This window comes from Platalea leucorodia (assembly GCF_965183815.1).
Source record: "Platalea leucorodia genome assembly, chromosome: Z".
NCBI lineage: Eukaryota > Metazoa > Chordata > Aves > Pelecaniformes > Threskiornithidae > Platalea > Platalea leucorodia.
This window is the reverse complement of record NC_138858.1, coordinates 46,128,738-46,142,858: the sequence shown is the minus strand read 5'-3', so window position 1 is coordinate 46,142,858 and position 14,121 is coordinate 46,128,738. Positions and strand designations below refer to the sequence as shown.

Genomic DNA, 14,121 nt, shown 5'->3' with positions numbered 1-14,121 from the left:
AAGACTTTTTTTTCCCAGAAATACCTAATTCTAACGTTTTCCTATACACTTTTCATCAGAAATACTTACACTAGAAAATACTGACCCTGTTTGACAAATTATCTCAAAACTAATAGGAGCAAGACATACTTTATATTATTATGTGTAGAGCTGCCTTAAAAAATTCCTTCTCTGTGCAGACAGAGGTTCAGAGAATAAAGTATAACCAACACACAAGAAAAATGCTTGCTTGCTTACTGTTGCACAAGGCATGATCTACCAATGCCAAGAACACCCCAAAGACCAGATTTTCAGAGCACTGACCTGATATTGTTCACCTGTTCCATATATTTCAGGAAACAGATATGACACAATGACTGCTTCTAATCATTGGCATGCTGAGCTACACTTGGACTGGAGAACTAAGACTGACAGTTAATTATCTACCAAGGCCTGAAGTTGTCAGGAGCCTGATAAGGTACTTCATCTACGAAACGTTCAACTGCAGAGTGATTAAAACAAAGCCAATTTATGACAAGTGAAGTCTAGGTTTGGAAAAAGTAAAAGGAATAAAACCACAGAAAAAAGTAAGTAGAAGTAATACAGTGAAATGTAAATGCTTTGAAGTCTTACTAAGTTATCCTGAGGCCTTGAAAAGGTAACTTTTCCACAGAATGACATGGACATTACAGACAGACATGTAAGTGCTTTTAAAGTTAGGAACTTAATTCTTTCAAAAATCATATATTTACTGAGCTATATTTCTAATTATAAAATTATTGAAAGTAATTTACTATAGAAAATATATTTCACCTTCTCGAAGCTGGACTGGTTCTGCTGAGTTTTCACCACTCATTAACACAACAAAGCCTGCAGCTGTTCGGACTGAGGCTTGCCATGTTGACAAGGCAACGGGTGGTTCTTGGCATGGGAAAAGGGCTCTGTTGTTTATTGGCGATCCCATTGTATAAACACAGGGCCTAGATGGAAGGAAAAGAGATTGAAGTTGGGGTTACAATAAGAAAGACTGAATTAAGATTTCTCTCACAAATCAAATCTACTGTTGTACTGAGTTGTTTTTTTTTTTACTTCAGCTATGTAGGTTTCAAACCTGTATGACCTGAACCAATCAAAGTACAATCTAAGTCATTTAAAACAGGATGAAGAAAAGCAAGATTACCACAATAATTTTTACATAAACTAGAAAAGAGTAACTCCAGCCTTTCCCCCCTCCTGCTTCTGCATGAGCCTTCCAGCCTCATACAACAGCTCTCAGCTGAACCCATAAGGCCAAAGCCATCTTCTGAATATCTTCTGAAGATGCTATTGCAGGGCTTCACCAACACCTGTGACACTTCCCCATTGTCATCACAGTAGTGCTTTCATTATCATTAATCATATCTCTCTGTACAACCTGGAGGATAATCTAAACTCAGGGCAGTAGATCTAGCTTTGAGCCTTCCTTAGTCCAAGCCTCAATAAATCTCAACACTTTTACATTTTTCTTGCAGTAAGGTAATGCACGCTAGCTCACCTGCCTTTCAGAATTTCAACCACAGGGCATATAATGAGAAGAAAGCATTTCTTCCCTGTAAGCCTCAGCCTCCTTCTCGCTTTTCACATAGCAATATTCCTTGTAGTATTGCTCTTTTTGCAGTTTCGCTAACCCTCTCCTAGGCAGCCTCTTCATCTACTGCCCCGTTCCAATTTCAGCTGCAATATTTCATGCCAGCCAATTCCTTATTAGCAGCTTAGCCACAGCTGGGAAGGTAACAAGGCCTTTCATTAAGTCCTAGCTTGCTATTGCTGGTGCACAGATGTAATAATTCTTGGTTTACTTCTTCTGTTGCATTTTGCAGTTTTATCTTAATTTCTAGTACTTGCATAACACCACCCCTTAGCTTAAAAAAGCTAAGTTTTCAAATATAAATTATAGAAAACAAACACAGACAGTAGGTTTCTCCAGCTAAAGAAAGAAAATCTTGACAGCATCATTCCACTGCACTGAGTTTTTAAAAACCTATGATATGTAAAGCCAATATTCTGGGAGCACAACACATTATTTCATGAATGCTTGAGCCTAAAAATATTCCAATCAGTATCTTTAATAACTTGGGTTTAAAAATTGTCAAAACACTTTGGAAAATAGGAGACAAGTTGTTAGGGCAAAACCTATTTTACAATGGCTAAGACCTGAGCATCTTGTTTACTCCCCTCCAAACAGCTCCTCCATTCAAATTATTCCTTCCCTAAAGCCAACTCTAAACTACACAGAGGGAAAGAACTTGGAGATACTAATGGACACAGATGAAAAATATTCTGAAGCTATTTTTGTCCTCTTGTCAAAAGTGCTATCTGTGCTCTTGGATCCAGAGCTGTTCATGGCACAATCAAATTACTGTGGCTTAACTAATGCAGGCCAGCTGATCTTTCAGTAGAACAGGGAGGGAAAATGCAGTTTAAGGAGGCCTATTGTTAATGCACACAAACATAAAAAGAAAATAATCTGGCTCCCCCTGGCATGTATCAGAGTGTATAGAGTAGGACATAGACATCCAGTGATGCTCAATAGATAACTGCAGTAGCAAGAAAGTCAACTGGTTATCTTTTACCCAGTAAAACACAATGCACAGCTAAATGTAAATGACCACTACTCTGTTTAAATCTTTAACTAGCTTTAATGTCTTTGGAATTAATCTCCTAAAACTGAATCTGTAACCAATTCCGATATACATAGAATAATTGGTTTTTCTTCCATAAAAAGAGACACTGCATGGCAGTGAGTTCACAAGAAAAAGGAAGAGCTTGCTTTTTCACCGCCTAGGAGGTTCTGCTTCCTCCTTACAATGCTAGCCAAGCGATACTGGACATATTATTTACCCTGAAACATATGTGTGCTGGGAGGGGATGGGGAGGAAAGGATGGTTCCTTATTCATGAAAACATTATCAAAATACACAGGATTATAAAAAAAGATCCTAGTAGAGTTTGTGAGAATGAGAGGAAAGGTGGGGTTAATGACTGCTGATACACATATTTTACCAATGATTTACCAGGCATTTGTGAAGGCTGTTTTGCTGGGTGCCATTGGTATAACCCAGTCTTAAGAGCAATATAAGGGATTTTCATATCTTGAAGAAATTTTAGAGGGACATGCCACAATGTCTGAGAAAACGGGCTGGCAGAACCGCACTAAGCAGAATGTTGCAATGCTGTGTCCACACAACACAAATGTAACATGGAACAGACACTACCGAGACCATTAATGTTATCTTGCTCTCCGGGAGCACTTTTTACCTGCAGATCATAAAGGGTTTACAAATAATGTCAATACCATTTTGCAGATGGGGAAAATGAGACACGGTGAACAGATTTGCTGAGTGCTAGTGTTCAAGCTGTGCCTACAGGCTTAGTTTCAAGCCTCCCAGTCCAATAGCTTTCACATTGGACTAGGAAGCCTCTCATTATGAGAAATAATGCATATTACGTAACTAACTTTTTTCCCTAAAACATTTTAATGCTAAAATACATACACAGACAGGTCACACGTCTCTACAGTTAAGGCCCAAGTAGAAAGGGATTTAGAAAAGTGGAGAAAGACTGGTCAAGTACATAATCTTTTCTTCAAAACTAAGCCTCCTTTCTACTCCTCACCTGTTTTAATACCATTTTTGTCCAGGTATACTTATTAACTTCATTATTTCAAACGAAAATGTATTCAAATATGTCAAAGTCTGATAAGAAAATAGTAGTGAAACATACAACTTCTAAATTTTGAGAGGAAACTATCAGAACAACAATTACATCAGCTTTTAATTAGATATTCATACATTCATAGCAAGATCATCTGGAGGCTTGACTGACAGTATGTCATCAACTGAGATGTTAGCTAACATTGAACAGTCTCCTGTTCTGCTTTAGAGAGGAGCGTTTCTAATGTGAACTCATGATTTTTTCTTCATCTTTTCTTTGTTCACTGGAATTTTTAATCTATTTTCTTCTCACTGTAAAATATACCTCCACAGATTTTTTTGCTTCCCATGACAAATCATGTTTTACTTTGCTAATTGTTTATACTTCATTTACAGTAGTATTTTCTTTTTACAACATTGGTAATAGTGTAGTGTTACTTTAGGACACCCACTGCAGCTGACTATTTTCTTTGTTCTGGGTCAGGCAGCACAATTCCAACACGTAAGAGGACCAGAAACTTAATTCTTATCCTGATAAGAATGCGATTTTTCACCCGATCCAGAAAAATTACTAGCTAACCCAGGTAAATCAAAGAATAGTAATGACAAATAACTAATTTTAGACTGCTTTTGTCAATTGATACAAAATTTGCCTTTTTTCTGATTTATCCCTACCACTGCTAGCAAGAAACTTCACAGTTCCTTTCCTTTTTCCTACTATCTATCCTCTCCATCTCTCTTCTTTCACTTTTAATGGTCTTGTAACGTTCAAGTCATATATTTATGTAATATTATGTTTATGTCAGCCATAATCTTTGCCACCATAGATTGGAAGTGACAAGAAAATTGAATACAGCAAAAGTAAGATAAGCAGAGAACTCGGACTATTTGTCTATTTACTTATTACATTGGAAGAACAAGCACCCACAAAAAGCAAAATATGTCTCTGGTCACTCATCTGGCCAACTTTATGACTAGTAATTCCCAGTGATCAACAATCCAGGCTACTGGAGAAATCAAGCACTAGTTGTGGCATTGTTTGGTTTTGCTCCAAGAGGAGACTGGGGGCTGTTTGTTGTTCAGTAATCTCTCAGAGCCAAGGATTCTGAGGAAAATTTGATTCATGCAATCCTAAATCATCAGTATTCCATATATTTTTATAACATAACAGAACCAGTTCAAACCAGCTCTTGGCAGATCTCCCTCTCCCATGTAAGCATATAAATGATAACAACAAATTAAGCTACTACCTTAAAGCTCATAATAAATGTTCAATTGATACTCTGTTCTACGGACAGGAATCTGCAGGTCTTCTATGAGATACCTGCCATCAAACACCTGAATCATGTCCTAAGGCTCAGCCATGTCAGCCTGCTTTGGTGAGTGCCTGTTTGAAGCTTTCTCAAGGAAAATGCCCAGTTCAGCAACTCTGTCCCTTTCCTGTATTTGAAAATATACATTCCCTATTTCTTCAATGGTTGTCTCCATGTAAGGATGTAAGGTGGCAACCTCTGGCAACTACAAGGCCACTACCTGTAAAACCACTGCTGTTTGCAGCCTTTCTCTACTTTCTTACTCTAAATTACAGTGTCATTTCCACGAAGCAGCAAGATTTCCTGACACCTAAATCACACCAACTTTTTTGTTCTGCCTTTTGTTCGGCACCTCTGCAAGGTGCCAGTGATTGTCATCAGATTCCAACAGGGCAGGTATTCTTGGTTTTATTTGTCTGTTGAATAAAACACGAGTCAATAACTACCCATGCCTTTTTCAAACCATTCTCCAATTTAAAAGTACTAAATATGATTATGAGATGAGTGATTCCACCGACTTTTCCAGTGACGCTGGTTTTCCAACAGCTGGATAGCTACATTTCTAAACTGTAATTTTTTTTTACTTTTGCCCACTAATTTGTGGTCCACATCAGGTATATCAATCCTGCTTCTTCTACACATAGTACATGCACAATCTGCTGTTCAAAAGTTTTATCTTTTGGTACAGCCATCACCGGCAAGGAAGGGTAATAAGGTTAAGACACAGCATACCTTTTTCATCCAAAGTAAATCAATGTAATACTGACTGTGCTCCCACTTTGCCTCTAACAATTAGGATTTTTTCACTTGCTTTGACCTGTATTTTTGGCAAATGCAATACACTTAACAGCTTCTTCAATGTTGTTATGAGAAAGCTTCCTAAATTTTAAGTCACACACTTGACCAATCCCTTCCATTCTCTGTACATCTTTCCATACTACTTCTATAACATCTTAGGAAGTACCACCTGACTGCAATTAAACAAAATTTAATTTCATAGCCATAGCTCCTGTTTAAATGGAATAAAGATGGGAAATAACTGACTATTGGCAGAGAAAACAGGAGATTTCGTAACTGCTCTGTTTCCACAGCGGTTAACAAAATTCCAACCCCTTGTAAGCCTCTGTCTTTAAAAAGAGAAGACAATTTTCCTATGGATATAAACTGTGATACAGCTGGACTTTCTCAGCTCTATTCTGAAACCAAAGGTTGCTTTGGTTTCTTGGCCGGCCAATTCACAAACACACAAGTGCTGGTTTGACTCTTCATCCCCCGTATTACCGGCTCTTTAATCTGCTGTGTTTTTACCTCCCTTTTAGATTTGAAAACTAAAACACTTTTATTGTTTATACGGATAATGGTATTTCCATAATACTATTTCATTCTCAGCCTCCTCTGATGTAGTATGATCCTCTCATTGGCACATTTTAGTGAAGCAACTTGCCTTTTGTATTCCTTCTTCCTGTAGGACTATCATCAGCCTTGCCCTTTGCGCTCTGGTATGCAGTGCCTCTGTGAGTGCCCAGCACTTCCTTCCTCTGTCCTGTGCTGTAGGCATCCACTTACTCCACCTATATCTGAGTACCATTTGTCCTGCCACGCCATGAAACTTGCTATAACTCTGAAAAAGTATTAAGTTCACTAAAAAAAATCATTTCTCATGGTCTTCCTTTCTAGTTAGGACAACTAATTCAGAGGAGCTATTTTAAATTTTTTAGCAATATTTGTTCGTTGCTGTCCACATTTCCAGAAATATCAAATTACTTCATTTGCTACTAAAGGTCTACCTACTTTTTTTTGTTTATTTTTATTTTACTTCTCCATTCTATTCCTGATACCATTTGGTCTTCCTTAGAAATCACTGTGTCAGACATGAGTAATCAACAAACTTCAGACTGCTTCATTAATTACTCAAATATAAATATTCATCACTGGGAACAAAATTACACAAGCAGAGAATTCCCCACAGCTGATGGTAGCCACTTAGGATTTAGCCTGTGACTTGCCTGGATTCTGGAGCATCTTATGATGCTAACTCATGCCACTGGAAAATAAACATCTATTTTCATGACACATTTTCTAATTTCCAGTTTGAAACTGTGAAAATCTGACTCATTTTTCCAATTTCTACCCTGGAAAAAATTTGCTTTGAAAATATCAAATATATTACGAAAATTCAATGGACGCCTCATACTCTGTAAAGCCTATAGCTGCAGGGTTACATTGGCACAAACCTGTATTACCAGTGAAACAGATAATTGTACCTTCCAAACTGACCTCAGTAGCATATTCCAAACAACTCCTATAAGGCATTGCTCCTCCTTCCCGCCCCCCAGCTTATTTTCAGTTAGATTAACTCCCTAATATGCCTTATCACCTAGCTGTACACACACCCATGTCATCATACCAGTGGTGGCGGAAACCAGCATCCAGGTTTAGAGAGGTCAAGAGCGTCTCTTTCAGCAAGTGTATTTTGGTAGGCTTCTTCCTCATTCCTTTTTAGCTCTCCCTCCTTCCCTCTTTTCATTAGTACAAAACAGCTCTGTGGTTGACTCTATACTGTTAATACACTTTGGACACAGAAAATATAAACACAAAGCATTATGCTGAACTTCGGCGGTAGTCAGAAAGACTTCAGACTAAGCAGGGAGAAACTGTGTGACCCAGCCTGGGAATCAGTACAATTACCCTCTTTTTTTGCAGGCCTACTGCAAACATGTTCTAAGTGTGGCCTAAAATGCCAGGTTATGTGAGTATGGTTAGGGTACAGCTTGTAGCCAATACCCAGACAATATCTACTGCATATTGCTAGCTTACCATAGCCAAATGCAATTCTTCACTCTTAAGTACCAATCACTAAGGAGACAAAGAACAATTTTGCAGCCTTTAGATGGTCATTTGATCTCTGTAGGACATAAAAGATGATAGACTTAAACAATTCTAAATCAAAACTTTGAAGACATGTTTGGAAAGCAATCCTTCCACATGTGAAATGATGACATTCTGCTTCTCCAGCAGTCTCTAGATAAAACAATTTCATAATTCTTGTGAACTATTCTGGAACTTAAGGAAATTACATATACTAAAATGTATTATACTCCACTTCTTGATTTTTAATAAATAGCATTGTTGGGACTGGCACTAGAAACATGGTGCTTACAACTACACAAAACATTTTTTCTAGGCTATATTTCCATATACAGAAAGTAGCTAAACATAGACTTCTGTGTGTAACCTCCTGGAAATTAGAGATGACTGCTCAAGAATTCACTTCCAACCTCAAGCTTTAGCTAAATATTCAAGAAATGGGTTTAGCATGTTTCCACTATCCTGAATATTTAGAAAAAATCTCAAGTTCAGAACATTTATGAAAATTTCAGTCCCTCTCAGAAGGGAATATCAATGATAAACTAAATGTTAAAATAGCAAAAAATGAAAAATTTCAATGTTGCTGTGTGTACTTTTATACAGTTTTTATGTAGTCCTTACTTTATGCAACATACTACATAACACAGTCTGACTGACTACAGTGCCAAAGAAGGGTATAACTTTTTAAGAACTTACCTTCCAAGTACCCAAATTTATGAATAGCTCGTCACCAATGCATCTGAACAATTGCAACTACTCTCTTTGAACATGATTTGCATTTCAAAATGCTTGTCCTAAGGAGAGGCAGGCTTGAAACAACCAGTTTCAAAAAAGGTAAAATATCTCTTTTTTTACCTGCAGACAAAAAATAATGAGGAATTGTGCCAGTCTGCATGCCAGTGAGACCCAGCCTGACACAGACTCCTCACACAGGTCCACAAAACAGATCACAATAGGTTTGGCAGAACTTTTCTACTAGTTCTTTGCTGTTCCAGCAGAATCGGTAACATCAAATTATTTAAATAGGAAACCAAGGTCTGTTTTATTGCTACATTAGATACCACCTCTTTTTATATTCTCCTAATCACTATCTACCTCAGGTGCTTCAGCTGCACATTAGAGAAATGCAAGGTTATTTATAACAAATGAAGAACCAGGCAGTTCAGTGATGTCCATGATACAGTTGAACACTGCATCTGAAAAGAAGCATTTAATTACAGAACATATGCTAGCATTACCAAATTGTGCATTTATGATTGCTGTATGCACCTTCATAGCTTTCATAAAGGCAAAAATATTTCCCTAGTTCTTTAAAAATACATTGGTATTTTAATCTAATAATAAGATATCATAAAGATCATCAACTAGACAGGTACAAAATATTTTTAAAAGGTAAGACACTTAAATTGGTCAAATAAATATCAAGATATCATAAGCAATTTTTTAAGGACACCATTCCACGTTTACCAATATTTCCCACTTTGGAAAATTAGCACAAGGTTAATTCATACTAGAGTGTTTCCCCAAAACTGCTCAATCATCCTTTAATAGCTTCTAAAAATGTACTTTTTCCATAGCATTCTCATGAAAATCATACACTTGGAGTAATTCAACCCATTCCCTTTACTTCCCAGAATTTCTCCTTTTCTGTATATCTGATATCTAGGGTTCAACCTGAAAAAATAAATGCATGTGCCTGACTGATTAGTGTACCTATTCATGTATGCCAAGGTAAATAATGCACAGGTAGCTTACTGGATTAGGACCCAGTACTGAAAGGTTTCAGTGTCATGGAATATCTTTCATTGATGTTGTTCATATCAAAGATACTCTTTCATTCCTACTCCCACAATGAGGAAATGAGTTCCATTCCAGTTGCTCATTAATATCAACAAAACCATTAACTAATTTATGACAGCACTAGAAGTGGCAATAAGTAGGGCTGAAAAAAGGTGGGAGGAATCTCCCATCAGAGGTGAATTTGCAAGGTTGTCTGTTAAGAAAATTACCTCTTTAATTTTAACCTAAATGTGTTCAATAGTTTTCTTAAACAATAAGGACATGGGATCCCAGGATGTTTTAATGAATAAGGATCCTTAAGAATGATCATGGGAAAACATTTAATTCAAAATATGCTGGTAGCCATGCTGACTCAACACTGCTACATATTCCTAAGAGTTAGGCAAAACTGCTTAAACAGCTTGATGGGCTCGCAAAAAGTTTCTCCTTCCCAGTAATGAAAGATGTTTTATACACATTATTCTCTAATAATGTGTATATATAACCAAAGTGGTTACTGTAGTGTCTAAAAGAAGCTTTTATTTTAAATCATTTTATAATACTAAATACTAGTAAGAATACTTCAAACAGAAGTATAATTTTGTTAAAATTGCAATATTACCTTCTTAGTTTGAAACTCCAGTGCTGTATTGTGCTAGTAAACAACTGAAAAACTTAGAAACAGAATTTCTTTTTTTTAATGATAAATATATTACAAAAATTATAATCAACACTTTTTTTTTTCTATTTTAATAATTATGTTATTGATCACCATTAAAAGTTACCTGCCAATTTTAAGAACTGATATAGTCCTGGTAAGTATAACTTTTGGAGAGACAAAACAGTGTATATATTTATACATATATGTATATATATATGTGCATATATATACATATACTCACACACATACTCTATTCCTCTATTTTGCCCCCTTTTTAGTACTTCCGCATAAAGGCCCCAAAAAGCATGTTATTACAAAAAACATGTTATAAAGCTAAAGAAAACCTTCCTTCGTGATCATTAATGTATTTTCTAGTATCAAAAGCACAAACAGGGAAATGCTGAAATTCCCTGTGTTTGGTTCCTCTACTGAAAAGAGAAGTGTGCCCTGGTGTGCTAACATCAGGTTTGCACACACGTATCTCAACTTGCCTAAACACATCCCACAAAGCTTTGTTTTCATCGATTTTTTGTGTATTATAATACATCATTGTTAAAACAAATAAAATTGAAGTCTTTATAAAATACTGCATAGGTTAAATTTCAAAATATTGTACTAGTGTTAAAAGAGAGTAAACATTTTAAGTGGCCACACAATGCTTGTACTTCGTTATTCGCTTTACTTTTCTCTGGGTTAGAACCATAGATTCTTCTGGGAAAGGATCTGACATCTGCCTAAAAAAGTACCACCTGCATAATTTGGAACAATTTAAAGAATTCCCCTATGAGAATATAATGTAATAGTACTTCCCCCATACATTATAAATGGGCTTTATTTTTAGACAGGGAAGGAAAAATACGACAGCATTTTGTACAATGAGCTTTGTCACTATATTTATGGGTTCATCACAGCCAGAATGTGATTTAAAAAATGTAGCAAGAAAGATTCTAATGACTGTGATATGAAAACTTATTTTCTCACAGGCATTAGTTTCTGGAATACCCTACAAAAGACTGAAAATAAACCAGTTTGAGACTATCATCAGCTACCATCAGACCGCCTGACCCATGTCAAACCATCTTTTCCTGCTTCATTATTGACCCATCAAATTCCGTGTGTTTGTGTACAGCTGCCATGAAATGTCTCCAAAGTACAAATAATGCTTTGCAGTGAAAAGGAAAAAGAGTCAAAACTAAAAGATGTTAGTGATTTAGATGCTTGAAAGGAACCTCAAAATACCCAAAACACACAGACAACAAACAGAGGAGGAGTCCCATACCAGCTGAGCGTTGCTAACATTAGTCTCAAAGACTTTAGTAAGGGGCAGGTAGACACGGATACATGTGATCACAGGCAATCACCCTACCTTTGCATGCAGTCAAAATTCAAAATTTTCATAAATAAAGATACTATATTGAGTTAAATTTCCTAAACTCATACCAAAAATAACTCCCTGGGGAGTGAGGAAGGGAGAGGGAAGGGGAAGAGGTAATGAACATGACTGAGACATTCCTGGACTTGATGCTGCTCATGGTTTAGCAGTAGAATTACCTAACTACCAGATGTAGAATTAAAAGGCCTCATTATCCTCCCTAACGTGGATGGCAGTGAGAAGTATCTTAATTTCTACTAGCATAACTGAAACAAAAGATAACCATATATCTCTAGTTTGGGAATGAAAAGCAAGTATTCCATTAAACCAAACTTCTTCCTCATCTTCCAACTTTATTCCTCCTTTTTAGGTATTATAAAGAACTAACAGCCATTAAAATCCAGCTTTGAACATTACAGTAAAACAATTACAGTTGTAGAAGTCAAGAGTGGATTGTAATTTCCCTCCTATAAAGAGCTTATCTTGAAGATTTCTGTACAGCACTGTGTACTTTCACAAATGCTAGGTAAAATGCCAATTCTTCTCACAGTTTCAGTTTGCAGTTCATTTACTATCATCAATGTACTTTACATAATAGATGAAGGAGATTTTAAAAGTTGATTATGAGAGACTAAACTGGAAAAGACTGCATCTCTAAACTTATTACAATACTGATAAAAGACTAGTTGTGAAGCAATTCTATTAAATATTATGTATACTGATCTTTATGCTGTATGATCAGTTGTGTAAGCCAGGAAGGAAAAAGAACACAATGTACTAAAGTGAAAATAACCTGTCATGCATACCTTCTCTTCCCCTAAGTGATAATTCCCTACTCGCTGCACACACTTATTCCAATACACGACAATGATTTACTCCTGCTCAGAATGAGCAAACACCATCACTTAGACAGGCATGAGGCCTGCAAGTCCATTGGGTTTTCTTGAGCAGAGAGTTTGTCTGTTCTCCTACAGGACAGCAGCAGGATTCAAAACAGGGATGAAATTAAAACCATGGAAGAGAATGCACATCATCTTCACAGTTGCTCAGCATTACACGATTCTACATTCTTGCATGTATGTTTAAAATTCACATGTGCAATGCTTCCAGCTAATATTTACCTACCTGCCACTCTGGTCTGTAGTCCATGTAACGGATCTTCCCTCTGGTTTGGTTTTGTACCATATTCTTATTGCATGAGGAAAGTCTGCTGGAGTCTGAATTCCTGATTTCCTTATCTCCAAGCTCCAAGTGCCAGTAGTAAACAGTAGCTCTCCACAGCCAGGTGCCTGGCTGCAGCGAGTAAAATAGTATAGCTGTTCCTTCCAGCGATCTGCAGGTAAAGTCACAAGTTCATGTACAATCCGATTCCTGAGATTTTCCAGCTCCTTTGAAACATTAGTTAGCTTGGCAGACCTTGTGAATTTTTCAATGCCTGACACAGCAGCAACATCTACCTCCTCAACCTTTAGCACGGATAAATCACAGCAGTCCAATACCAGCAGAAAATCCTTGTTCCCATGATTCTCTATGTCACAGCAGTCCTTTGAACTAGAAATCCCAGAAGCCTGTTCCTCGTTGCTATGGTTACCTTTTCTATCAGGAGTATCTTCTTCACCTTTACCACAGACAGCAAAATCATTATATTCCATTTTAGATGAACAGGCACTCACATTTGTCACAGGAACGTGGCAGAGTTCAGATGCGCTCATTTTACAGGTTTCATCAAACTGTGACTGACAGCCTTCTTTGCCAGTACTGCTGGTTTTCCTGTACTGGCTCCCAGTCTCAAAGAATAAAACTATGATGCCTTCAATAACTTTACTTTTAAAATCCACATCCAAGTCCAATATATAGTGCTTTACAAGCATGTAGCTAGTGTTGGCCATTAAGGGCAAGTCATCCTTCATGGGGTCTAGCTGTGTCTCCATGTTCCAGTCTATAGGGTAACAGTTTTACAAAGCCTTAGACATGCCTTACATATGACATCTCCATAAAAAGCAAGGATATTCAGCCTCTCAGTGCCAAAAATAATTTTGATTAATATTACAGTATTGAAATTAATTGCAGTTTCTCCCCTTCTCACAATCTATAAAAAAAAAAATCAAAGCCAAAAAGAAATCAGGTAATTGTTTCACAACTGCTTCTGAAATGCACTAAATCTAAAAGTTATTTGAAGTCCAGTTGCCTTTATTAAAAATAGTACAGCCAAAGGGTGATTGTGTCTCCACAGAATGGCATCGAGCCAGGTGCTTCAGGATTTGCTGTAAAGAACCACTGGCTTTCTTTTTCAGAGAAGATCTCAAGTGAAAATACTTCTAGACAGCTTTTATAAACTGAAAGAAACGAACTTTACTATAGGCCGCCTGTTGACTCTATTCACCCACAATAATCCTTTAGAAAAGATACATGGTTATGCACATCCAATTTAATTTATTACTGCACTGTTTGTTTTTAA

The 14,121-nt window shown here is 36.8% G+C and overlaps 1 protein-coding gene across 1 annotated transcript in view; it reads right to left on the bottom strand.

Annotated features, from left to right (window-relative positions):
- The window catches only part of AOPEP (aminopeptidase O (putative)), a gene marked incomplete at its 5' end in the record, with an annotated part of 190,019 nt that extends 176,425 nt beyond the window's left edge, over positions 1–13,594 (bottom strand). The window contains 2 exon segments of the mRNA XM_082335586.1: positions 793–959; positions 12,789–13,594. Of these exon segments, the coding sequence (XP_082191712.1) occupies positions 793–959; positions 12,789–13,594 (973 nt within the window).
- Between the last annotated feature and the right edge of the window lie 527 nt (positions 13,595–14,121).